This window comes from Homalodisca vitripennis, chromosome 8 (genome assembly GCF_021130785.1).
Source record: "Homalodisca vitripennis isolate AUS2020 chromosome 8, UT_GWSS_2.1, whole genome shotgun sequence".
NCBI classification, from domain to species: domain Eukaryota; kingdom Metazoa; phylum Arthropoda; class Insecta; order Hemiptera; family Cicadellidae; genus Homalodisca; species Homalodisca vitripennis.
Genome location: NC_060214.1, coordinates 105,284,119 through 105,311,965, shown reverse-complemented (window position 1 = coordinate 105,311,965; position 27,847 = coordinate 105,284,119). Strand labels below are relative to the sequence as shown.

Genomic DNA, 27,847 nt, shown 5'->3' with positions numbered 1-27,847 from the left:
TGAAAGTAACAAATTTATTGTGTACATTAAAATGTTTCCAAATACACACAGACATAATTCAAAGATCAATAATAATAATAGTGAAAATCATACAACAAAACCATACTTAAAGCAATATTAAAATTGGTTGCTGGTGCCAACCATTTATTCATCAAACTGTTTTAATTGTTACAAAATTTAAATTGTTCTGGACACTATAGTTTTTTGAAAAATGGTTTTAATGATTTCAATAATCCAGAATTGTAATTAATATTTTCAAATAACATCAAACTATTGTTTGAATTGATTAAATGTTGTTTTAGTAAGGACAATACTTAGTTTTTCTACAGTAGAAAGAAATAAAATAATCTTACAAAAGATAACAAAATTATTGTGTACATAAAATGTATTTAAAACATACACAGACATAATTAAAATAATAATAATAATAATAGTGAGTCAAAAACAAAACTATATCTAAAGCAGTCTTAAAATTGATTTCTGGTCCCAACCATTTCTTCATTATGTCGACCCGTTAATTATTAAAAAATTTAAAATATGTTTATACAAGTTTGTCTATAATGACCCTAAAATGTTGCTTTATCTATTTGCTCTTCTTTTTTAGGAAGCCTCTGATTTTTCCTCAAATGCTTTCAAATTCCTGTATGTTTTCCTTTGTCTTCTCTTAATCTTTAATCCGAATGAATCTCCCTAATAATTTCATTCTGTAATGGAATATCTAAGGGTGCTCTGGTGTGTGTTTAGCAATGCAACTATTTATAGTTTCACAGCACGTTCAACTTTGATCTCAGAAGTAAACAGACAGTATATTATAGCATAGTGTAGCAATAGCAACAGTTATTCAGTTCTCAGAATCTTAAACCACTGCCATGGAATCATGAATGCATAATTACCAGATACCTATAAGAAATTGTTTTGCTCTCTAACGCAAAGTTCATAGTGTGAAAAAGAACTTCTGAGAAAAAAAAAAAAAAAAAAAAAAAAAAAAAAAAAAAAAAAAAAAAAAAAAAAAACAACTACTAAATAAGTTGGAAACAGTTGTGATTATAAGGGGCCTCTGAGCTCCATTGGCCTTAGAAACTGAACTACTGGATATCCCAGAACATATCATAGTTTTGAATATCATGAAATGTTATTCATATTTTGCAGACTCATCAATTCACTGGTTTTTAAATTTATACACTCAACATTTTGGAAGTGGAGTATTCTGAGGAGACAGAGAATCCTCCAATATTGTAATTTAATTCAGGGATGTTTTTGATACGGTTTAAATCATGAAAACACATATACTGAACACAGTATTTTTCATTTTCGTGATTTATTGCTAAAGATAACAACCACCACTAAATTGTTATACTATGTGTTCTGACAATAAACAATTTTATTTGACTTAATTTATTTTATTCATTTAAGTTTTTTAGTATATACTTGTCTAAAAATTAATTTAAAAAATAAAGTTACAAACTTTATCTCGAAATTCTGTGGATATAAAAAGTCATCTTGGAGTTAACGTCGTTTCTTTTATAACAAGGTCCGATAATATACAACACGGCCATTTAGATATGCTCATTTGGGCTTGTAGGCTACTAGTATATAAATATAAAAATTTCTCACACACAAAGATAACACACACACATAGGTTACCTTAATTTAATGGAAATAAATGCGCGCTAAATCAAGTGGAAGAGCAAACACATATATATGTAGATAAAATAAACTGCCTAGCTCTTGGTAAGGCTGTTACAACACTGTTTTCAAATAACCCTGGAAATTTCTATAAGATATTCTAGAGTATGCTCTTATTTTTGTAGGTTTTACATCGTCTATTTATATATTTCATAACAGTCTTGTATTTAGTACATGTATGCAGTGTTTTATATAAAGGATAAAACTGCACAATTATGGAGTAAAACTTGAAAAAAATATATTTTTTTGACAGCATATAATAATATATTTACTACTTTACATGTGGAAAATATATTAAAACAAGTAACCACATTATAACAAAATGTATAACAAAATGATGATTCAAAAGTATATAAACAGCCAGATTGTGGGAAATTTTGTTGTAAATGCAAACAGATATAGTGTTAGAGTTCACAAACTATTAATTTTTCTGTTTACAGAGAAAAGCCCAAAGTGGCAAAATGTTACCAGATTTCAGTTGCCAAACAACTAAATAAAACTTCCATAATAAAATAGACTTTCGTGCAAATTAAAGTTTTTTCAACCTTTTTTTAAAAAGATGGCAGATGTAGAACAGTGTACAAGTCAGTTTTTCACTTCAAAATTAACAAATGACATACAACTATTACTTCTGACTTAACAAAGCCAGTCACATCAGATTCCATTGGAATGTTACGAATATCATTTGACAAAAAATAATCCATTCTGAAATAGTATAATCAACAGTGTATGATAAAACTTTGCACAATTTTAATAAAAAAACTACTGAACACAGAACAACATGATTTGTTTACAAAGAACAATTTAAAATCCACAGAGACTAAAAACAAATTAAACCTGGGTAAACCACACAGATTGCTACTAGAAACAAGATTAAGAGAAATAAAAAAACCACCAAACATTGAAAACAACTCATAGGCATTCAGTTGATGTACAATTTAAAGGTTTTTGACTGGTAATAATTCTTTTACCTGTAAAGTAGGAATCGACACTATAAGGGTCGGTCAACGATTTCAGGGTTCAATATAAACAATGTTTACTTGCATAATTCAACATGAAAATCTGACACTTAATACATTAATTAAAACCTAGGTACAAAATAAAATACTTGCAAATGACCCAGCGTTCCCACTCAATCTTAATCATTCACGGATCCTTCACGGATTTTAAGGTAAACATTACGAATAAAAATAGAAAAGGCGGTTTTTCCACTCAGAGTAGCCGATTTCAATATCTAGCGCCAAAACGCGCAACGAGCGCATGCACTGGCCTAGGCTTCGGCACTTGGGCGTCTTTTGCCGGTTCTCGTGTTTCAACTCAGGTGTTTTGTTTCTCAGACGCGGCGAAATGGTGAAACCATTTAAATCTTTTCCTTATCTCACTAATGATATCGACGATTTTTGCAAAAATGGACGGATGCATCTAAAAACTACGCATTGATTTTAGGTCTTGGCTACGACACAAGCAGCTAGGAGCCGTGTGTCAAACGACATGGTTTGTAAAGTAATTAGCATACAATTTGCCGAGATATCACGAGATTTTACTATTAATCGGCCCATCATAAGAGCAAGAATTGCGCAAGATAAATCACGGTAATCAGTCCTAGTGCGATTTATAGAGATTACACATACAGGCCACAAAACGCCGACGGAACGCAAATCAAAGCTGTTGGCTGTGGCAGCGACATCGCGAGTCACACGACCAACGAAAGTTTCGACATTCTACTGCGATTTAAGTTCCGCTTCCCCACCTCATTCAGCAATAGTCTCTTGATGAAACGGCATCAGTGATTTTTTTAATTCTTCGCTGTTTCGTGATTTAAGGCGACATAGAAGTGTGGCAAGACAGTTTAGAGTTTATTTCATGTTGAGTGGGTTACTAATTGCGCGATCTTGCTCACGTGTGCCTTACGACAGAGTAACGGCGATGACGCATGTCGATTAATTTACTTTCGTTCATTTAGTTGATTCATAAAATTTTAGGGTTTTGCACGGTGAACTAAATTCACGACCTATTCACGATTTTCACGGTCGAGTGGGAACACTGTGGCCACAATCCACCCGACTTCCGTAGCTGGATACATAAAACTCTGAATCTTAGCAAATAATCTTTTTGCGATCAAATCTTAATTGCGATTTAAAGCAGCTATTACGGTCACAATGTCTTCATTGGGCAAGTAGGACATGATTTTTCTCGTAATCTCGTGGGGCAAGCGTCCATGGATTAAAACACCTTGAGCCGTATTCAATAATGGAACGCGCTTCTCAGCATGTTTAAACATTGCCCTCAAAAGCACAACGTATACCGGGAACTCTTTTTCAAACTGAGACGAGTAGTATATAGCTTCACGCATTTTACCGTTGAATACAAATGTAGGGTCTTTGTATTTTGAAAACACATCAAGTACGGATTGATTGCCAAATCTGGTTGTCTTCAACTTTGCCAATTCTTCGGTGCACTTTTTTCTGTCATCCTCTACAGGGTTGGCGGAGCACATGTAATTTATCTTATAAGCGAGTTTTAGATCAACAAACTGCAATTTAATAATGTGGTTATTGAAACCGACGACAGGACTCGACTCCCTATCAACTAGATGTAGAACGGTGCGTCTGATTTCATCTCTAATGATCAGCGATGCCCCCCAGTCGAGTAAATCCTCTACAACATTGTTCTCTCTGTCGCCCAGTGTCTCACTGTGTTGGAAAACCAAATGTAAAGGTGTGCTCTCCGTCTCTTCCTGGGCATTCACATCAGCGCCCTCCAGTAACAACAATCTAAGGATAGCCCTACGAGTGTACCTGGCAGCTACGTGCAATGGCGTTTCGTCGCTGTTGTTCTTGAGTTCCAATTCGACTCCATTATTTACCAGCATCTCCACCATCTGCAGGGTCCCATTTTCAGTAGCATAGTGTAGAGGTGTATTCCCTCCCTTGTCGTAGGTGTTCCACTTAGCTCCTTTGGAAAGCAGCAATTCAACGCCTTCTATGAAATCCATTATCACTGACAAATGCAGAGGAGTGAATCTGTTCTCATCGATATAATTTAAATTGGCTCCTTTTTCCAGAAGAAGAGTGACCATATCTTTATTTCGAAAGAAGCAGCTGTTGTGCAAGGGTGTCTGTTTACTATCGTCACGCACATTGATGTTGGCACCTCTTGCCAACAACAGACTCACGCCTTGTTCAAACTGTAAACGCACGGCACACTGTAGAGGAGTTTGCCCGTTGTCACAGACCACATTGACGTCTTCTTTTCTGGCGTCAAGTAGAGCCTCGAGATCTTCTAGGTTTCGTTTTTTTAAAGCTTCAATAATAAGTGAAGAATTATTGACTGCCATATCTGTAAATTAAAGTAACTTATAAACTTACTGAAACAAAGTGAATAAATTACACTTTTTAACACGTTCATACAGAGATAAATCCGAGCATTTGCTACATTTGTGTACAGTCTAAAAATTATAACCACAGCATAAAAACAAACTATAACTAAGAAAAAATATTTAATATTTAATGAACAGATAAATAAATTAAGTCTCTTTGAATGAAAATATGTATGTTGTGAGATCTATGCTAAAACAGCCAAAGGTTAAGAACATCTTGTTACTGAGACTTAAAAGTCAGATATGAATCGTTTTTAAGGGCGAACTTTAAAAAAGTAATAATTCATAATGGAGAACTTTCTTGGATCACATTCAAGATAATTTTCTGACTTGTTCGGCTGAAATAATTGTAAAAAGACTAAAAATACACTAACGTTACACGTTGATGCTTGTTCATTATTTACACCTATGATTCTAACTATCCACATCTTGAATGAAAAAGAAACTATCTTTCTTTTAGATCTAGGGAATGTCCTTTAAACATGTAAAGTGGTAAAATTGTTTGCCTCAAAAAGTTGCCATAGATACGGTACCTAATGATAGTGCTAGCTACTGGTTGTGAAACAAAAGAATACTAGCTACTGGTGTGAAAAAAAATAAGACATAACCTAAATACACCCTGATTGACGTTATTAAAAAAAACCAAGAATTTGACTTGTGACCATGAGACTATTATTCTTCAAAGTACTTCAGTACTATTTTCACTGCTCAAAGCAAGGTTCGAACCTCTGCTTTCTGGGACCTCTTACAATAAATTGCTATATTGCGTTTTAATGTATCCGCACATGTCTTGATATCTATAGTCTATTATTTCTTCCCCTTTATGTTTGATTTTGGGAACAATTGAAGTCACAAGGAGCAATACCAGGTGAGTAGCAGGGCTGTTGAACTTGTGTGATTTGATGCTTTAAAAAAACTACTCGATAAGTTGTAAATTTTGAACTGGAGCATTATCATGATCTTTTATATATATAAATACGAATGTTTGTTTGTATGTTCCGTTATAACTCTGGAACCAATGCACGAAACATCGTGAAATTTTGTACAGTGATTCTACACGTTCCTGGAAGTAACATATGCATACTTTTAGAGAGGATCGTGCAATCCAAAGTGGGTTGAAATCGAATCCCTTTTGCTTCCTGGACAAACTTCTGGAGATAGACACGATTTGACAGCAAGAGTTTTCAAACAGAAGCTAACAAAACTCATGGACGCACTCACTATCAGCTGATTAAGTCAAACAAACATTTATTTGCATTTATATATATAGATTTACTTATGGTACTTCCTGATTTTAGATGTATGTGGAATGATTTTGCATAACAATATTTAGAAAAATGTTTTCATCTATATATATAAAAATGAATGTTTGTATGTTTGTCCTTTATGGAATCGTGAACTATTGGACCGATCATGATGAAAATTTGTACGTATATGTATTTTTCCACGGAGAAGGTTTATAAGCTATGCCCATCCCTTTCCCGATTCAGGATTCCGCCCCACTGGTTACAGAAATACCCATAAGAAATGCATTGCAGCAAACATATGTTAACGTCTTTTCAAATTTTTAATCAGCTGTTCTTTGTAAACATATATTACACTTATAGTTTTAAAGCATAGAGTAAGCTTAAGAGAAACGACAAATTTTGTTCAAACTGTTTTTGCAATCACTGTTAAACATAGACTTTACTATCCAGATAATACAATTCAAATTTGACGTAAAAATTCACCTTTAACTGCAATATTTATTTAATATAAACCATGCTCATGCTTGATCAGAAGAGTAATGCAGATATCATAATTACTATCTTACGTTGGCTACAAATATAAAGAATGTTATAAAATCAACCTTAGTTGTTTTTTTTTGACAGAAGTATGGTTCTCAAAACTCCGTGTGTACATATTCTCTCGATCGAGACAACAAAGCAAGCTCAATCGTGGCATCGGAGATATAACTAATTTAATCTAAAATTTATTATAGTAAAAAAAAAATTTACTAAGTAATATAAGGACTTCGGTTCTTAATATTTGCGTGCGAAGCCGTAGGTAACAGCTAGATAGAGGCAGGAATATGGTACATACCTTCATAATACGCCCAAGAGGCTCACGATGGAACGACTATCAATTATCTCAGCAATGTTTAGAATGTGATAGAAAAAGAATAAGTGAATATAGTGTACTGTTTTCAACGGGAAATTGCGTGCGAAGCCGCGGGCAACTTTTGCAAAAAATTATTGAAATGCGCAGCAAAGCGCGCCGGGCCCGCTAGTCTATATATATATATATATATATATATATATATATATATATATATATAAATGAATGTTTGTATGTATGTCCTTTATAGAATCGTAAACTATTTGTCCGATCATTATGAAAATTTGTATGTACGTGTATTTTTCCACGTAGAAGGTTTATATGCTATGCCCATTGATGTAACTCACCACCAGGAGGTGCTGCAATAGATAAAAGTTTTCAAAGCGCATGCACATTATAAACTGCAAATACGAGACAGTTACGTATATTAAATAGCCAAACACTATTTGAAGGCGCTAAGTTATTATGTATATTTGTCTTTAAAATTAACTTCTGGTTGAACTTGAGGTTTGGACCACTTTATAATAAAGTACATGTACGTCTACAATGGCTATAAACATACACTTTTGACAGATTTCCTTGGTCGTAGCAACAAGACAAACTCTACATCGGCATTGGAAATATAATTCACTAGAACCAGAAGTGCTCATATACAGGCAAAGTTTACTAAAAGCGTGCGAAGCCGCAGGAAACAGCTAGTAGATTAATATATCTCACTTTAATTAATTTATGTACTTTTTCCTGTAACGACTTCACAATACAATTCTTTAACGACTGAGGAGCGAATTCATAATGAATTACATGATGAGATGTAATACCAGTACAGATAGATAATGCATGATATGTAATACCAATGGCCTTGTACATAATTTGAAAACTTTTTTTTAAGTCTGAGGGAAATCCATATATTTTGGTTAGATAGAGAGAGGCATACCAGTTTGATATTAAATACAGCCAATTGCTTTGTTTTAGTGCATAGATCACAAAAAGTCGCTGGAACCAAAGCTCAATCTAACGGTGAAGCCTAGTACTACCATTGACGGAATGTTGGAATTGTCCTTGAGTAACTGGACTTTTTTTACAGTACAATCTAACAGTAGTTTCTAGTACTACCACAGACGGAATTGCCCAAAAAAAGAATTGTTTCTAGCAATTTCCTAGATGAAATTTTATGAGATAGACTAGAAGAGGGTCACATATACACTAAACTGCTTTTTTGGAAATTATTGTAAGAGACTATTTAACTCTCAGCATGCCGCTGGTGACCCAGATTGGATCAAACCCATTGTTATAACCATGCGTGTATGACCAATAAATTCAGAAGAATCATAATCATTTTAAATTATATACAATGTTAAAACAATCACAATATTACATACCAAAGAAAATACATACAGGTTAGTATAAAAAGGGGGAAATAAATAACTATAAATAGTATCTAAGTGAATGGAACTTTCTTGATCTTTAGCTACTTAACCCTCTGGGTGATATCTTCTTTTTACCCATGGTAATGGGCCTATTTCGATTGAATTGCGTGCATGTCAAAAAGAATTTGTTCAACAGCCAAAGATTTTATTATGAACATTGTTTGATACATAATTTCAATCTGTATATTCTACGGAATCAGACAATAATAGCACATAAGTGAACTTATCCAATCTGATGACCGGCTGTATTCTGTTGAATATTAAAGCTAACTTTACACAAAAACGAGTTTCCACAAAAGGGTATATATATATATACACACACACACACACACACACACACACACACACGCATGCACGCACACATACACAATAATGACTAATGAAACTATGTACTCCGGCTTCAAAGTTTGCAACCTACTCATCACTGCTACGGAATAAAAGTCCTCTATTTTTAGAAGTATAGTTTTTTAAGAGCCCACTTAAACAACAGTTTGTTAAAACCCATCTCAAATCATGTGATCGAACTTTTATAGACAGTTTATTTTAACACAAAAGATCCATGATCATCAACATGGTGCTTACAAAATTGTGGACTTATAAGGCAAAATTTGGACAGAGAGAGAACCAAGAGGTCTAATAGCAAAAAAAGTAAGTATTAAGGAGAGTTTTGAGCAAAATTCTAACAATACTATTTTAGGATGTCAAAAATTACACACACCAAACATTTAAAGTCCAGGAGCCAAGAGCCAAATCACACTGTACAGACACACAACCTGGGTTTTCCTGAAATCACTTAAGACATTTCCTTTAAGAAAGAAATGTATGAATCAACCCACACATTAAATAATAGTGATGATATTAACTCACAGATACCATCATAAAAACCCTATAAATGTAGAACTACTGTATTCTGATAGAGATTAAGTGAGCGAGGTAAAAAAAACCTTGAAAAACTTGATGATTCCAATTTGGAACCTTCCCTTTGTTTTGCAGCAGAAGCAAGTAATTCTCTTCTAATTTCAAATGGAAAAACTCAAATTAATATAACAGCAGAGAATAGAGAGCTTCAAGAACACTGACGAATCTTGAAAACTAATTATAATAATGCACAAGATCTAGAACACCGTCTACACATACAGCATGAGAAATCTTGAAAACCTTGAAAGAGAAAAATCAAGAACTGGAAGAAGAGTACTACTGTTACTTAAAAGGCTGCTCGAGGAGGAGCGAGTATTAAAAGATGAACTAATTTTCCACATAGAACATGAAAATCTTATATGAGTAGAAAAATTACGTAGATCCAAACAACAAATTTCATGTCATTCGACACTCAACGACATTCAATCACATTTAGGAATAACTTCTCTAAACCCAAACCTTAAAACCATGGAAACAGGACTAAATGAATCTGCACACATCACAGCCCTAAATATGCAATTAGAAACAAGAATCATTCACACCAAAATTTGCAAAGCAAAAAATGAAGAAGACCAAATCCTACATTCATCCATTCTAGATAAAATAACAGGATACAGCACCAAATCTTACACAATTACTGACTCCTCAAATTGCACCACCAAAATCGCTAACCTAAAACTAGCAGCAACTTGACTAACCCCGAGAGCAAAACCAACCAAATTACGACTCCAGGAATCAGCCAAATTTACAGCCAAAAACTGAACAACATATACACTACCCAGAAAAGCATCAACAAAATCAGCATATCAAAAGGTCTATCGGGACATGACAAAAGAGAAAAACGTGTTCAGCATATCTCTCCAGGTTTCAAAACATGTGACTTATATTGACAAAAAAGGGAAACCCAAATAGCTTATACCAAAAACCACCTAATAACACTGAAACTTGTTATGAAAATGAAGACTTAGATCACTTTTTATCAACCACTAAGACTTTCACAATAATATCTTGACATAACATACTAGAAAATTCTGTTTGACTACCCCATCATATGCGAAACAACACATCCCTGCCCATCATTTCCTAAAACAAGAAACTGTGTTCTAGAAAACTGTGGTACATTCATAGTACCAGACCGAAATCTAGGTGAAAAAAAAATCCTCTTCTGACACCAAAATACTGACAGAATATACAATAAAATTGACAGACTAAACACACTTCTGAATTCATTGAAATCAAACATTGTAATCCTAACAGAGCATGGACAGAAGAAAGAGATCATAAATAATACAAGGACTTGTAAGATATGCATAACTGGCAGCATACTGTAGGAAGCTGCATATGAAAGGAGGTGTTGCCCTTTATATTAAAGACTAACTTGATAACAAACAAGAGGTTATTAACACACATATCATCTGTCATGAAATGGTCTGCAAAGCGATAACAAGCAAGATTAAACTGGGTATTCATCCTCTTTATCGCAAGTGTCTGTAGAACAGGTAATAATATAGAGGCAGGCTTGGAGATAATATATGATACCTTCAAAAAATTTAAGTAGAAAACCATCTATATTGGTGACAGTTAAAAATGATTCCATAAAATTATGACTACAACCCAACTATCTGAAACCTTAGCTTGCTTTGGTTATAATAGATCTAAGATATATATATATATACCTCGTATATAAAATAGATCTAAGATCTATCTCCAACCAGAATAACACATATCTCCATGACATCAGTTGATAGTGTATGTACCATCTCCAGCAGAATGAACAATGCTGAAGTAGAAAATACTGGTATTTCGTATCATACAGTCCACCACTCAAAGCATAATATCATACATGTACACTACTCAAAACATAAACCTACCATAGGCCCAAATGACAACAGAAAGGAGGGCCATGAGCAACAGGAATCTACTGAAACTGAAAACAGTTATTTATACAAAAAGAATGGGAAGAGATTTTATTACACTGGTGACATAAACGAAGCTCAATAACAAAAATTTAATAACATACTAAAACAAACTATAAATCTTGCCCAGTAGTCAAAAACTAGGATACAGAAAAAGAAACGAAGCCTTTTTAAAGGATGTGAGAGTAGAAAATCTCATACTAGTTCAATTAAAATGAAAATATACAAATAAGTAAGCACAGAAGAGGTAATTAAAATTCCTAGTTGATATGCTCAAAATACTTCCCTTTGGGGGATACCATGACCCCCCCCTAATTTTAATTAGTCGGGTTTTCATCAAATGTTTGGTAAATGTACAGGTTTTTTATGTGTGGTAAGATTCAAACTCCTTGTAATGGAGCCCCATAATAAATCGTTTTAATTTCCTGTTTCATAACAAAAACACAACGTAACTTAATTTTGTCATTACTTACTTTGTTGTGTAAACTGTGTTTGTATCTCAAGTAATGTTGTATTCAGAAAGATTAATGCTAGTCTGATATGAAACGTTAAAGATCTTCATACAATGGCATTTTAGAAATACTAGGCTACCTTTACTAAGAATTGATTTTATTTTATTTAGCACTGTTTGACAGGGGTTTGTTTTTCTGACCCTCTCTCTCCCCTACCAAAGTGAGGTGGGAGGATGAAAAATGCTTGTTGTTTTCAAAAATAGGAATTGCAACAGTTTTATAAAACATTTGGTCCAGATTGGACAATTTTTTTTAAACGGGGAGTTGTCATAGTACCTCTCCAAATAGGGGTCTTTTAATCATGGTCTATGTGAATTCTTAAAAACCGTTACTGTGACTACATATATATTTATAAATTTTCGTTTTTGTGGAAACAGTACAATATATTGTATTTCCATCCCCCTTGTCATGTTTGGCTGTTATACTGATACACAATATTAAGTTGTGGGAGAGGAGCTATTAAAAATTTTCATTCAGTTATCCAATAAAAGGACATTGAATCAGAATCAGAAAAATCTTTATTCGATTGTTACACATGGTGTACATGAATGGCGTCACATGATTAAGAAAGTAAATGGTTAAGTTTACTAAATATGATTTACATTAGTATCTAACTAAATATAATACAATGTAATTTTAATAATTGTAAAAACTATTGTGAATTGTATAAAATTCAGAAAAGGAGTACAACGGCATTTCAGTCAGATAGCTTTTAAGTTTATTTTTAAATAATTTATTATTTTCTATTAATTTTATATTGCTTGGCAGCAAATTAAAAAAATTAGCTCCTATGTATATTGGTTTTTTACAGAAAAAGTGTAAGTTATGTTGAGCTACTGCCATATTATTTCTATTTCTTGTATTATAATTATGGGTCTCACCACTCTTGCCTAAGCTATGAGTACGGTTCATCACTGACATTATAGTTTCATATATATATGCACTGTAAACCGTCATGATACCCAGTTGAGGAAAGTGATCCTTCACACTTTCATTCCATTTAAGTTTTAAAATGACACGAATTGCTTTTTTTTGTACCACTAAAATTGAATTTAAATTTTTTATTGATGTGGATCCATATAATGAGATACCAAATATAATATGTGAATGGATATGTGAAAAATAAATAATTTTTAGAATTTCTTGTGAGCATAATTTTGACATTCTGCGAAGAGCATATAAACCAGAGTTAATTTTTGAAACTATTTTTTCTGAATGTTTATTCCATGTCAGCGAACTGTCTAACGTTAAACCCAAAAACTTTACTTCTTCTTCTTTAACTATAGCCACTTCATCTATTTCTATATGAGGATTAATTTTATTTCTGCATTGGTTGGTACAAAATTCCATATAGCTTGTTTTTGTTGGATTTAAAATTAAGTTGTTTTCTTTGAAAAACTAATTTACTTTTGATACGCTGAGAAAAGCAAACTCCTCTATTTCCTCTTTAGATGAAGCAGTAATTCTTAGAGTGGCATCATCAGCGTATAAGCATAATTTATCTAGCTCTGGAATTCCTTTTAGGTAGCAGAGGAATAGAAGTGGCCCCAAAATGGATCCTTGAGGAACACCATAAGAAGTTTGTTTTAAAATAGAATTATATTTACTAGTTAAATTGTTCTTGTTATTCAGATTATGTATTTCCACAAACTGCTGTCTGTTTTGAATATATGATTTTAGCCAGTTGTACTCCTTCCCATGGATACCAAACTGCGATAACTTAGTTAGTAACTTAGCATGACTAACACTGTCAAATGCTTTATGGAGATCCATAAATACTCCTATTACCTTTTCCCCTCTATCCACAGAATCAATCACTGACTCAATGAAATCAGTGGCAGCTGTAACTACAGATTTACTTTTTCTAAACCCATGTTGTATGCTATCAAGTAATTTGTTTCTTTCTAAATAGTCAACCAGCTGGTTAGACATTGCACGTTCATATATTTTGGATATAACTGGGAGTAATGCAAGTGGCCGATAATTTGCTGCATCAAACTGATCGCCTTTTTTAAATAGAGGTTTTATTTTTGTAATTTTTAGTTTTTCAGGGAATTGCCCAGAGAGGAAAGATGAATTAACTATATGAAGCAGTGGGTCAGTTAGAAATTCCATTGCATATTTTAATATTGGCACTGGTATGTCATCATATCCAGTGCTATAACTACTTTTTAGACTTCTGATGATTCTAACAATATCATCTCTATCAATTAGTTTGCATTGAAAATTAATATCTGAAAAATTATTAAAAGCATTAAAACTCAGATTTTTTTGAGATGTGTTAAATTTTGCTTTATCCTCAATTGAAGTTACATAGTAATTATTAAAAATGTCACTAACTTTACCAGGATCTGATACTATTTTATTATTGTGCCTGATGTATATATTTTTTGTATTTGGTTTAGTAATACCTGTTTCATAGTTAATGATTTTCCAAGTGTCTCTTTGACAATTTTTAGATCTTTTAATTTTGTTAGCATAGTAATTTTGTTTTTCTTGAATAATTTTATTTTTAAAAGTATTATATTTAAGTTTTACGTTGTCAATGTCTCTTTGCGATTTTGTTCTTCGGGCAGCATTACTTTCAGTAATTAGTTTATTTTTTTCTAGTTTTAGATCTTCGCTAACCCAAGGTTTTTTACCTAAGTAATTATTCTGACCTTTACAATTGGAAAATAAGTATCCGCGGTTGGCGGCAAGTACCGGGTCGGGGTGCAGCCCTTCCCGAGGAACACCGTATCCAACAACCGCAAAATAGGTGTGTGTCACTGTCAAGTGATTCCCTGGAGGCGTCACTCGTCCGGATTGCAGTCAGAGTTTACTCCGATGCAGTAATATAAAAAGATTTGGATAAAGGTGTCATATTTTAAATGATCTGGAGCTTTATAAAGCTATGTCCATGTTTCTAAACTTAATGCTAGATTAAAATCTCTCATATTTCATCAGGTATTCCCTGGAATACTTGAATGAATAATTTTGTTGTTGCACTGAGTTAGATACATAATCGAATATTGTAACTAACTGGCCATCACGATCTGATAACATTGCATTCACACACTCAACTTGAATCTGTGATTGTTTGAGATTGGTTATAATATTGTCTATTGCTGACTGAGTAGTGCCGGTTGATCTAGTGGGAAAGTCTATTAAGTATTTCATATTGTATTGTTTTAATAGGTGTTTTAGATTTTTCACATAAGAATTATTTGTCAAGGTGTTGATGTTAATATCTCCACATATCACTATATACTTGTACCTATTGGTTAGAATGCTAAAAACCGAATTCAGATTTTCCAGGAATATATTCACATTTACATTGATTGGAGACCTGTAGATACCACCTAATAATATTTTTAAATTACCCCAATAAACCTCAACCAAACATAGCTCAAAAATTTGATCACATAATAAATTTTTTATTGCAGGAAACATTATTTCTTTAATTTTAATGGTGTTTTTTGCCAAAATAATTACACCTCCACCATTCATACTGCATCTAGCATAGTAGGAGTGAGTGCTATAATTTAGAATATTAAGCCTGGTAATTTCATCTTTTTTCATTTTATGTTCTGTAACGATTAGTATGTCTGGTTTTATATCATCTCAAAGGCATGAGTCGTAGGATAAAATGTCTGACATAAAACTGAGTTTTCCGTTGTTAGCCTTTAAAATAAATATACTGTAGTCCTGAAAATTGCAGTTTCAAATGATGATTATTCAAACATAAAGTAAACTATTTATCTAAAATCTGTATTGATATTCCAGTTAAGTAGGATTAAGTATATAGTTAGGCTATGTTTCTATTTATTGTATTTATCTTCAAATTATAAATTTAATATAGTTCTTATAAGGGGTTAGCTCAGAAACTAGGTTAGGATTAGTCACTTAGTATTCGTTCTTTCTTTGGATAGCATCTGTGGGCAGTTTCACAGATTACATCTGATTAAATGTATGTTGTTCATTTACTTAGGGCATAGGAGCAGACATGCAAAATTTCAACATAAATGGGATCATGAGACATGAGCTAACCCCTAGATCCTGGAATCCACTGTAAATGCAGTATTGACAGCTCTATTAGACTATGATTGTATAATAATCCTATAGTATGGACAGTTTCTGATCACACTTAATGTTTCTATTACATATTAAAACATATCCCCTAATTTAATAGGTACCAAAAAAATTTTCAATATTATTTTATGTAATTTTACTAATTGGCTGAGCATTAATGAAGCCTACCACTTGAGGAGCTGAAAAATTTAATTTTTTATCTTTTTGTCTGTCTGTCCACATGATATCTTAAAAACAACCTGACCTAAGAATTTGAATGTTGCAAAAAGCGCTATTCATCACCATTGTTCCTCCAATGTCATTACTCACTACACAAAATGATTTTACTTTGTTTAAATTAACTTAAATTTAAACAATATTGTTAATCTGTAAAATAAAAACAGCTGGAAATTAATAATTATGAATATCTATAGGTCATATGTTTTTAATTTTCACAGTTTAGTTATTTCTAACTGTTAGTTGATTTGATTGTCGTAGTGGCCACTTATCTTACTGCAACTGTTATGTTTACCTAGTTTTGCTTATTTATTAAGTTTGTTTTCCTATTAATTTATTTGTTTGTGGAAGGTTAAGTTAAATTTGTTTGGATTATTTTCCAATTTGATTATCCTCACATGCTGGTAACAAGAATCGTCCTCTTCAACAAAACAATGTAAGGTTTAAAGGGATGAAAAAATAACAAATAATGAATCTTATTTAAAGTGGAACTAGATACTATATTTGCAAGATAACCTAGTTAGGAATTAAAGTTTTGTTTGAAGTTTGTTTTTCGACGTTGGAAGGATTGTGAAGGAAACATTATTTTTCTGGACATTTGCCATCGTTCAGTGATATAAAAATTCAGTAACAGAACATTTTGAGATCTGCAATCTGATCTCTCCTTCAGGTAAATAACTAACCTAAAACATAATTACAAACTAACATGTCACTACCGGAACCACTCCATCGGTTGGTCGATGAATGCAGACCTATGATCTGTAGTTCCAGTTTTAATAATTAGTGTTGTGTTTAATTTTTTATTACGTGCATGTTAGTGAAGTTGACACTCAACATGTGGTTGTGATTCCTGACTAACACATGTCACAATGCTCTGGTATGATTTGTTCATTTTAACCTAGTTTTTAATTATGTGTTAGGTTAGTTATTTACCTGAAGAAAAGATCAGATTGCAGATCTCGAAACATAATAGAGTTACTGAATTTTTGTATCAATGAACGATGGCAAATGTCCAGAAAAATCCTGTTTCCTTCAGGAATTAATGGTTATTGTAAATTTGCGATATTTATTTGGATAAATGTTTATCTTGTCCTTTTCATGATACTTGTTGTTTGAACAAAAGAAAACACTTAAAATGTTATAAAATACATTAACAATCCTTATTTCAGATACATTGAATTTACAACTGTTCAAAAGCCAATGTAATAACTGGTTAGTAAAATAGCATTTTCAGCCAGTGCTGACTATAAGTTGCAATTTTTGTTTGTTTTATTTGAAAAAACCATTTTCAAGAGAAAGTAAGTACATAATTTTACTATTCATTTTGGAACATCCTATGTAAGTTATATATATATATATATATATATATATATATATATATATTATATATATATATATATATATATATATATATCTGTACTGGGAGGCAAAGGGCACTATGTCACAAAACTGTTACTTTTCAGGAGAACAGTTTGAAAAAAATTTTCAATATAAAATGTTATATCTTATCATTTATATTCAATACTAAATTTGATTTTTTTTATATTGATATTTTAACTTATTGTCTATTTTAAACGAACTGTTTTAAAACAAAAAAACGGTCATTTACCTATTTTAAAATATTTTATTAAAAAACTTGTTGGACTTGGTGCTTTTTAACCTCTGAGAAAGTAGCGGGTTGTTAGAAATAAAAAGGACATAGAGTTTTAATTCTGTGAATTTTTTATACAGTTTTTAATACTATCAGAGTCTTCTTTTGGGTACATGGAGGTGTTGTTGCTTCTCGGTAGATTTTTGAAGTAGTCATGGCACACAGTTGGGAGAGTTGGGAGTATTGGCAGTAGTGCTATCAGATCAATGTAATTTTGCTACATTTATTGGTAGTCTCTGGTGTGATACTAATAGAAGAGTTTCCGGGAACGTTATTTCTTGTCCTCTACGGGATCGAACATAACTCATTTCTGAAAAATCTCCGTCAAATGAAGTTTTGAAGAAGAGATGACCCATGTTTTCTTGTCTGGCTTGTATGTGTACAAAATGTGACATGAGAAACAGTGTTTTTGTCAATATCATACTTCCTGACACAAACGGAGAATCTTTGCCTTTTAGCAAGGACTCAAAGTTTTTAAAATCCTCTAATTCCATGTTAAATACAGAGTATTTTGAAGAAGTTTGCCGCACCAATTGTTGCCAGTCCCAAGGTGTCAATATGCTCATACTGTTAGCTTTCTTTATTTTTCTCTCTATGAGAGCGTGAACAGTATCAGCCTCCATATGCGTATGACCTTTGAGCAAAAACTTTTGATTAATGGTTTTTATCATAGATTTGTTTTTTGTGTTGACCATAACAGTTGTCAGTCCATAAAGTGATATCTTGAACAGCTGAACCTGAAATCACATTGTCAGCCCACTTCATGATAGCTGGGTAATTTCATTCCCTCCTCTTGCTCCTTTTGTTTTCGTCCCACATCAAGCAGTGAACTGTTGAGTCACAGGCATCATGTATAGTAAAGTCAAGAGTCCACAGTTTTCTTTTGTAGAGGCTCAGCCCACTTGTAATTAAAGGGTGTCGGTAAACACTTCTGTAAATCACCAGTCAAAACTTTATAAGAAGGATCCTCCTTGGCAATTTTTGAGTCTGCGGCTTTCAAATCGTAACGCTTTGATCATATATGTGATTCTTGTACTCGGCTTGTATTGCCTCTCTTTTCTAACTGACTCAAATTAACCTTTAAGTTTAGCTTGGTAGGAATCGCATGTATCGCATGGGTCAACTTCAGGTCGTTTGAAGGAAAGATTGAACCTTTTGTTAAACACGTCACGATACACCCAGTTTTTACCAATATTTTCTTCAGGGATGTTATTCGATTTACAGAACTCAAGGTATATCTCATACATTTTTTAATTAACATAATGCAAATCATGGAATTTAAGGTTATGTTCAGTAAACATCTCAGTGGCACCATGTCAAAAACACATGTTACCTAATACCAGGTCTTTTATAAAAGTTTAAAAGTAAACAGCACTATGTCCAAATGGTGCCTTTTTCCTCTACGGATTTACATTTTAATAAGAGGTATAAAGCACTATAACTAGTTGGTGCTTTTTACCTCTCAACTACTCAGTGACATAATGCCCTTTTCCCACTGGCTATCTCCCTTATTAATAAACATTGGACTTAGTGCTTTGTACCCCAAAAAAGAAACATACAAGTAGAAAAACTTGGTGCTGATATCCCGATTTTGAAAAAAATGGACATAGTGCCCTTTACCTCCCAAGTACAGATATATATATATATATATATATATATATATATATATATATATATCATCATAGGGGCCCAACCAACTGCTTTGTCTAGAGCCCACTAAAGCTGTGATTGGCCCTGGATAGGTACTACCATGAGGGATAGTTTTCATTGCCAGAATATGGTAACATCTCGCATTGATGGCTGGAGACATTTGAGTCTGCCCGATATGAACTTTTATTCTCAGAAATTCTAAAAACAATAACGTTATGGGTAAAAATCCTCTGGTTTCAGAATTAGTGTTATCTTACATAGGCCTAGTCAATAGCTAATGTCAACAGCAACCAATATGGGGGTTACTTCACAGTTACATCACGTAACACCTGCGCAGTTGTAGAACAAAAAAATATTGCTTCGGCCTTGAAAAGTAGTTCCACTTTTAATGTTCTGTAGCTGCAAATTTGTCACTTCCACCCCTTGAAGCCTTATATTTTTTTCGACCGATAGGAGTAGGTTAATAGCGAGAAATTTGTATTTTCCTACTTCAGTCATTAATTTTATGTTTACCAAAGATTTTGGTATTTATTTACATTAGCGTGACCATGGAAAATGGACTTTTTTTTCATGGGTTGGGCATCTATAGCCAAGTATTATTATCACAGGTGCATATGAACTGGGGGGAAAGTATATTATTGTATTATATTGATGCCTTTCGGACATTATTGCGTTAAGGAGCAAGGGCATCACGTGATCTGGAATTCGACTTTTGCAAGCTCGAGTTAATTTTTTTTCTAAAAGAGCAAGCAGTGCGCAGCGGGCAGGCATCATTGACAGGATTAACGTATTAGTCAGCATCATTTCAGTAACTTACACTTATCTTAATGTTCAGGTGGGTACAGTTTTGCAGCCGCAACCCAGAAATGGTGGATCGGCTCATTGAGGTTTGGGTATTTCGCCTTAAAAAGGTATTCACCCAAATACCCCACAAAATGAGTTTTTATCCTGCCGTAACGCGGAATTTTATCCTTAACACTTCTCCACGTCCGTTCGATGGTATTTGTGTGGGCGTGAGTGCGTGGGTCCACAAACTACTTTGAGTGATTCACTGTCTCATGTACAAACCCCTCGTCCTCTAAGCAGTCGTACGCACGCCAAGAGTCACTAATAATTTTACTTCCCGGTAAAATTTTTTCTTTCACGATCTTTTACAGAGTTTCCTTGTCCCTTTTATCTACCGGCACTAAAAATGTTTCGTGTGTGGTGCGGTCTATACCACGAAACACCTACTGCCCTTCAATAAGTCGTCCTCTGTTATATTTACGTCTACCAAATTTGGCCTCATCAATTTCCACATGTGGCAGACTCCACCTAAAGTAACATCATCATTGGCCACATGGTCAACAAATATTTCACGACAAAACGAATACCAGTCAACAGCTGTTTTAGAACTAATATTAAAGTTCTTTTCCAGGTAATCTTGTTGCAGCGACACTAAACACAATATTGACGCAATAACATAAAAAATGTCCGTCAATGGTAACCGGGCGTTTTCAAAGAAAGTGCCTTTTTTCGCACTAGCAGTAAACCGACACTTGATTTTCTTTCGTTTCGGTGCAGGCGTATAGTACTTTCCACACCGAAAATGGAATTCCCAAAATTCGTTTACAAGGAGTTCGTTGCCACACTTTCTATTACCACAACGCCTAGTCCGGTTATAAGCCCCGTGGTTAACATAAAATTGTAAAACTCCATACTCGTCTTTACGAATTGCTTCCACGTGAGCTAACGAACATCCAACACAAAGGTGTGCCATTACCACTACTGAACTAGGAGGTTAAGAATAGACGCGGAGGAACAACAGTAGTTCAAAATGGCGTCCCTTCTTTATTTGAGAAGGTGCGGAGTAATACCAAACTGTCAAATATGGATAGTGTTGCCAAAGGTACGATAATTATTGTAAAGATACGATAATTTCATTGATTTTATGTGCCGGTAAGATACACGATGGGTAGTTATTATCGTACCATGAAAGATTTTTGACAAATTTATACAAGTAACAAACCAAAAGTTAATTATAACATAATTTATTATACGAACATAACATACTTTTTCATTAAATGTGTTTGGTACGATTATTTTATATGAAAGTACGATAATTTCTCGTTGTTGGTATGATAATCGGTTTTTAAAATCTGGCTATACTGAGTTTGAGCAGACGCGGAGTTATATGAAACTGTCAAGGCAGTTTTCAAAGGATTTAAAAAAATCGTAGCTCCTTTGATTTTCGTTGCCGACAAATTTTTTCTTCAATATTGTTTTCAGGAAAAATTGTAGTTTTCGGGAAAAAAATGAACATACCTTTCCATGGTCACGTTAATGTAAATTGATACCAGGATTTTAAATTTATTTTCTAGAAAGACATAGCCTATAAACAACTTATGACCCAGGGTCATAGTACTCCCCCTGGAGCCACACCATCCCACCACCCAGAGAGAAGCTGTTAATCAGTTAAATGTACATTGTGTATTTACTAGCCTATTTGGAATAGGAACACACCTGAAAAATTAACAAAAGATTGTGGCATAAGAAAAGGAACTAAATCTCAGAGCCTGGGGTCACTATTTTTTAACTTATAACGATCACAAAAATGTTCTACAGGCATAACCTAGAAACAGTGCAGTTTACTAAATAAAAGTTACCTTCAATTCCTATAAACAGATGTGTCTATTACAAAATAAAGTTTTTAACTCTCAAAATTCCAGCAACGTGCAAAATAAAAATACTACTCTTCACCGGCACCAAAGTAATGATTATTTCCAACACATTATACAACTCGTCACAACACAATAAACAATATCAAAGTTTACTCTGACAGCTGACTCAAACAGCCTTGAGCTTGAATCTAATTTCAAGGGTAACAGTAAACAACAGTGTCGCCAACTTATACTCAACAAGACTTACTAGATTTACCAAATTTCCCTATTTTTTATCTGAATTAGTATAAAGTTTGTTGTTGACAATGGAAGGTTTGACAGGATTACAGGATTTCGGAGATTTAAGCATAATGATGGCAAATGTCCGAAATCTTATTACCCTCTCTTAATTAGTATTCGACACAAATGTCCTAACTGAGGTAAGTTTGAGTTAATTTATTAATTAAAATGATGCTTTTTAAAACCTTTCGAATTATGATGTCTTGAAATGTACATATTTTAATTATGTATATTGGGTTGTGTTGGTTTATTTCGTTTTAGATTAAGTGGACTGTCAGCATGTCAAACTAACATAGCGGAAAACATATGTAAACTTAGTAAACTGTATCAAGAGTAGTGTAACACTATACTAGTACGAATATGTACGTAATCAACTATTTTTATTTTAAAATATTATGTAAATAATATTATGTAAGTACTTCCCGTCTATGGTGAGTGGAGTTTATGCGACGGGAATATTCTGATTTGTTGCTACACGTTAAGTTTCTAAATACTGTACTCAACAGTTTTACATAATAATATAAACATTATATTATTATGGTTTAAAACACGTGCACGCAAAACTCACAATTACAATGGTAAATGATAACTGGCTCTAGCTATTAAAGGCCACCTCACACCAATCTTTCATCCCTCCACTGAACGGATTTTATGTCTTGAACGTCCACGGGATACTACTACCTCACACCACAAACGTCCATCCGCTGGACGCAAATTTGTTTTCATCTTGTCTTTCAGTTGAATTGCAACCTCCGCCATGGAATCATTGAAATAATGGCATTTAATGTTCGTTGGTGTACAGTGCAACCTCGTTAAGACGGGCTTCTTTATGTCGGATCTCCGTGTAATCCGGATCAATTAAGGGAATATTTAGATTAGCTTTTTTAGTCATCCGGCCAGACTTCCGTGCGTGCAATTGGATGTTTTTTATCAGTAGATTGTTCGTAGAACTCAATAATTACATGCATTGATTGCAACATGCAGTCTTGTTGCGATTCCAATGACGATAATAGAGAGGATACTTATTAAAAGACAACACTGAAAATATCGCAGTTATATGCTATGCAGAAGCAGCATCTTATTTGGACTAGTTATTGAAGCAAAATAAAGAGATAAGACCGGTCGAGCTTCTCGTGTTGAAAAGGATAAGTGACTGTACTGCATGGAAACAGCATTCAAAGCTGACGTAACTGACATTAATAAAATTCTTTCAAAAACATTAAACTGTATATACTTTATCGTGATTTGTATTTTAAGCGTTTTACCGTAATAAACCAATTGTATTGTATGTACATTATTTTCTTTATTTTTTCAAAATTCTCATTTTAACCAGTAAGACCAGTCAAATTTTCGTTGTCAGTCAGACCGGCCGTGGTCGCGGCTAGTCCGATTAACGAGGTTGTTCTTTAATAGTGATTTTGTGAGAAGTGTACCAGTTCCAGTAGTGACGACGAAAATACAGTCCTGTTGTATTCAGTTAGTAGACGAAAACATTGTGTGCACCCCATTAATAACAAAAGAAAAATGTTTGATGAATTCAATCATTTGATAGCAGATTAAGATGAGGTTGATGAGAGATTCAGACGATAATTTAGACTATGGAAAGAACATTTCCAAGATGTTTTGACATTTATAGAGAGTGGTATAAAGAGGGAAGACGCGAATTACAGGAAATCAATCACAAGCAGAAAACGGCCTAACTGTATACTTGAGGCAGGACTTTTTTTAACTAAGAACCAGCAAACTCCCAAAGATATTTTTTAGTTCATATCGTCAAAGATACAATTTTATACATTAATCAAAATTCAAAATTTACATTTTGCTTTCTAGAATAAAAGCAAGAAATGAATTAATGCAAATGTTTTGTATTTGATTTGTTATATCTTTCTCACCATTTACTAAAAATTAAACATTGAAAATATTTTTCAAAACATTGTTACCAATAACAAAAATGCTATTATATGCCAAGAAAGATAAGGAATTAGCAAAACTGATATTTAGGTTAAAATAACACTGATAACACGGTTCAGCGATTAATAAAGACACGGAGAGGAACTAGCGGGGTGGTGTCTATTAAAGTGATGCTTTGCACATGCGCAGCTGAAAACGTCCATGTGGCCGTCTGTAAAAAGCGATTCCTAAAACATCCATCCGCTGGACGAATTTTCGTTCGATCTTTACCGCTTCCAACCCATCTGTCCAGTTGATGGCTGGGCGTGTAGTGTGATGCGGCCTTAAGAACACAGCCAGCGTAAAATCCGGGCCAACAGGCTCCGTTGTAACTTCACGAACGGTGGCTGAGGAACTGAATTGTGTCCATTAGTAAAGCATTGCGAGGATCCGCACTCGTACACTCTTACTGGCCTAGATCGATACCTATTGCTAAAAATATATACGCACTCTATATAATTTTGATCTGCATTAATGATGATACAAAATTATATCAATTAAGTATAATTACGATTAAGGAACTAACTAATAATGAAAAATTGTGCCGCAAACAGAGTTTGTTTATTACATGTTTTTAAGTATTATTTTTCTGACACGTTTATAGCTTTTCTCTTAATTTTTGTTTTAATTACATAATATATTTTTAATATTCTTTGAATAACTGTTTAGCAGTATGTTGCGAAATATAGACAGACGCCTTTTTACGAAAATCAAATTAGATAATATATTACACGGAATTGCCACGAGTAGTTAAATATATATTCTAGCATTCTTGAAGCATTTCTAATTAATTTATATACAGTAATTTTCTTTGAGACTTTTTTTGATAAAATATTCTTAGTGTACTTTTATAATATACTTAAATAAGTTTAAAATTTCCATGAAGATACACATTATTTCTAAGTCTACTGCGACTTACGAGTAGGCAAAAGGCTGAATCCATAATAAAATTGGTGTTTCTTCAGTAATCTATTCTTCATCATAATAATAACTACTTGAGCTGAACAGATGTGATTTTACAATCTTTTTATACAAACTGGCTATATGAATAATCAAGCTCATTTCCTTGTTTTCAGACGTGTTAATTCGTCACTTCATCTAATAAAATATGTATGTTGGCAAACATAAAAGTCATCACATTTGTTTAGGCCTCCTTCACAGTCGGATTTTTAAAACTCAAATCTTTAATAGAAAACTTTCCACTTTGGAAGACTTTGATTTGAACAAAGAAAAACACTTTAAGTTTTTTCACCTCTAAAGGCTCTGTTATGCCTATGAGACCATTTCCGTCACTCATTTCTCGGCACTGGTCAAACTGTGATTTAGTGTCATCATTTTGAAATATTGCCTTTTGGTTTTAAAAGCGTTGTTGTTATTTACCGTCCTCTGAGAGGCTTTCAATACTGATTGCCATGTTTCCAAATACGATTCATAGTGAAATCCATAGATTTCTGAGCTGCAAATTTATAAACGGGATGGATATTTTTAATATTTCATGTAATACTGTCCATGATTTACACGAGAAACTACTTTTATAACTTACCAAGATTAACTCGTTGTATGTAAAGTCAACATCCTTCAAATAAATATTAACTTGCAAAAGTATATTTACGCAAACTGATAAATTACTTTAAGAGGCCCTACGTGTGGACTTAAAAAGACTATACGATTTTTATTAAAATATGTTATTAAAATATAATCGAACTTCTAATTTTAAAAGTTGTCTGTCTAGATTCTTAATAAAGTTACAAAACACTGTTTACTTTCTGTGTAATCTTTTCACATCCTTTAATTTATGAAGTCAATTTGGGGTACTCTTTTTTCAGGTGTTCTATATGATTTTACACAATCTTCTCTAACAATATCGCAATGAGGAAAATTATCTTCACTAACTACATAAGTTTTATTAGATTCAAAATTGTCCTTTTAAATTGAATCCATATTTGTCTTAAATCATTATTTAGTGGAAATCTAAATATCGACCTTAGTTCTGTTCCGTTATAATTAGATTTGCAGCCTGAAACACAACACTTTTCAGTTTCGCGGCACATTTAATGGAATACTCGTATTGCATCCAAACGATATTGAGTTATCTACCTGTACACCACTGTAAGATAATAAGTTGTTTCTATTTTAGACAAATAATAATCATTAGTTTACTCATTCAGTCACTAATGAAACAATATACTACCAAAGCCAGTGCACTGTTGTGTTGTGATTTGTGAATACACAAGCAAGCGTGGTGTACATGGTAGTGGTCTGCCGTGTAAGGTCAGCCAACGTGACGTAATGGTGGTGGAGGGAGAAAAGCCTGCCGACCTAGAGTTTACGCTGGCTCCGTTAAGGGCCTTTTTAGAATTCCACGTATCTGTTTCGAATGTCTTGTATTTGTTACTTTTTACTTTCAACTCAATTCAGCTCGCTTCTTCCTTTCTTTTCATCAGGGTTATGGTGGAAAAATTCAAACATTTTCACTACTGTACTAGAATGTGACAGTTTTAGGAGTTTCTTAATAAATGTAGTTAGGATTTCAAACATTGAATAATGATTACCTTTCTTTGCTGCACTAATTACATGTTAGAGTACAGATATACAAGTTAGATATAATGGGAAGTCCTGTTACATTGTTTTAGACAAACTCCATTCTTTATCAAGCTTTGTTAAATCTTCATGGTCTACTAAAATAAGAAATGCTACTGCTGTAAAAAAAAAAATTGTGATCCATAAAGTTTGTGTTCAATATTTTCCAACTGACTGCATGGATATCTATTAAAGACTTCTTGAGCTCATTCAATAAGAAAGTGAGAACATTTTTATGACATATGCTTCTGACTCATTATTGGTTTGAGGGTTTGTAGCTAATGTTACAACTGCCTCCCCCTACCTACTAGGTAAACGTGCTGCAACAGGAAAGAGTTGTAGGGATCTCTGATCGCTTCTTTGGCATTGCCAGTTTTTGTTTGGAAATAATTTTGTTTCAGATAGCATTCAACTGTTTGAAAAGGTTACAAATGATATAACCTTTGGCAGTCTAGAAGATTCAGACTGCATTTCTCTATTGAGTTCAAAAAATATTAAGAGCACAAACTTTAAAAAAACTTCAAATTAACTTTGGTAGTAGAATCGTTTAACGCTATTAAAATATTTTCTGCTCAATGCACTTTGTAGTCTATAGCAGCTATAGTGAAACTAGTAAAACTTCTATGATTGTATCTTGAATTGTTTTACATTCGCAGCGCCATAAAATATGTACTAATTACATTTTTAACTCTTGATGGTATATTTATAAAACAGTTCTACAAACAGCATTTGATAACAAGCCTAAATATTTTGGCTGGAGCTTTAACACCAGATGAGGCAGAATATGTTTTCTAGAGAGTCTTTTGGTATTCCGAATATTCCGGCTCATTGCGTAATATGTACACAATTTACCTG

At 33.3% G+C, this 27,847-nt stretch overlaps 1 protein-coding gene across 1 annotated transcript; it reads right to left on the bottom strand.

Moving 5' to 3' along the window:
- LOC124367840 (ankyrin repeat domain-containing protein 1-like) lies at positions 1–22,363 on the bottom strand. Its single transcript, XM_046824988.1, has 2 exons — positions 22,169–22,363; positions 1–5,025 (listed from the first exon to the last, which is right to left on the bottom strand). Exon 2 carries the CDS (start codon positions 5,021–5,023, stop codon positions 3,812–3,814), a length of 1,212 nt encoding a protein of 403 aa, XP_046680944.1. The 5' UTR covers positions 5,024–5,025; positions 22,169–22,363; the 3' UTR covers positions 1–3,811.
- Positions 22,364–27,847: the final 5,484 nt, after the last annotated feature.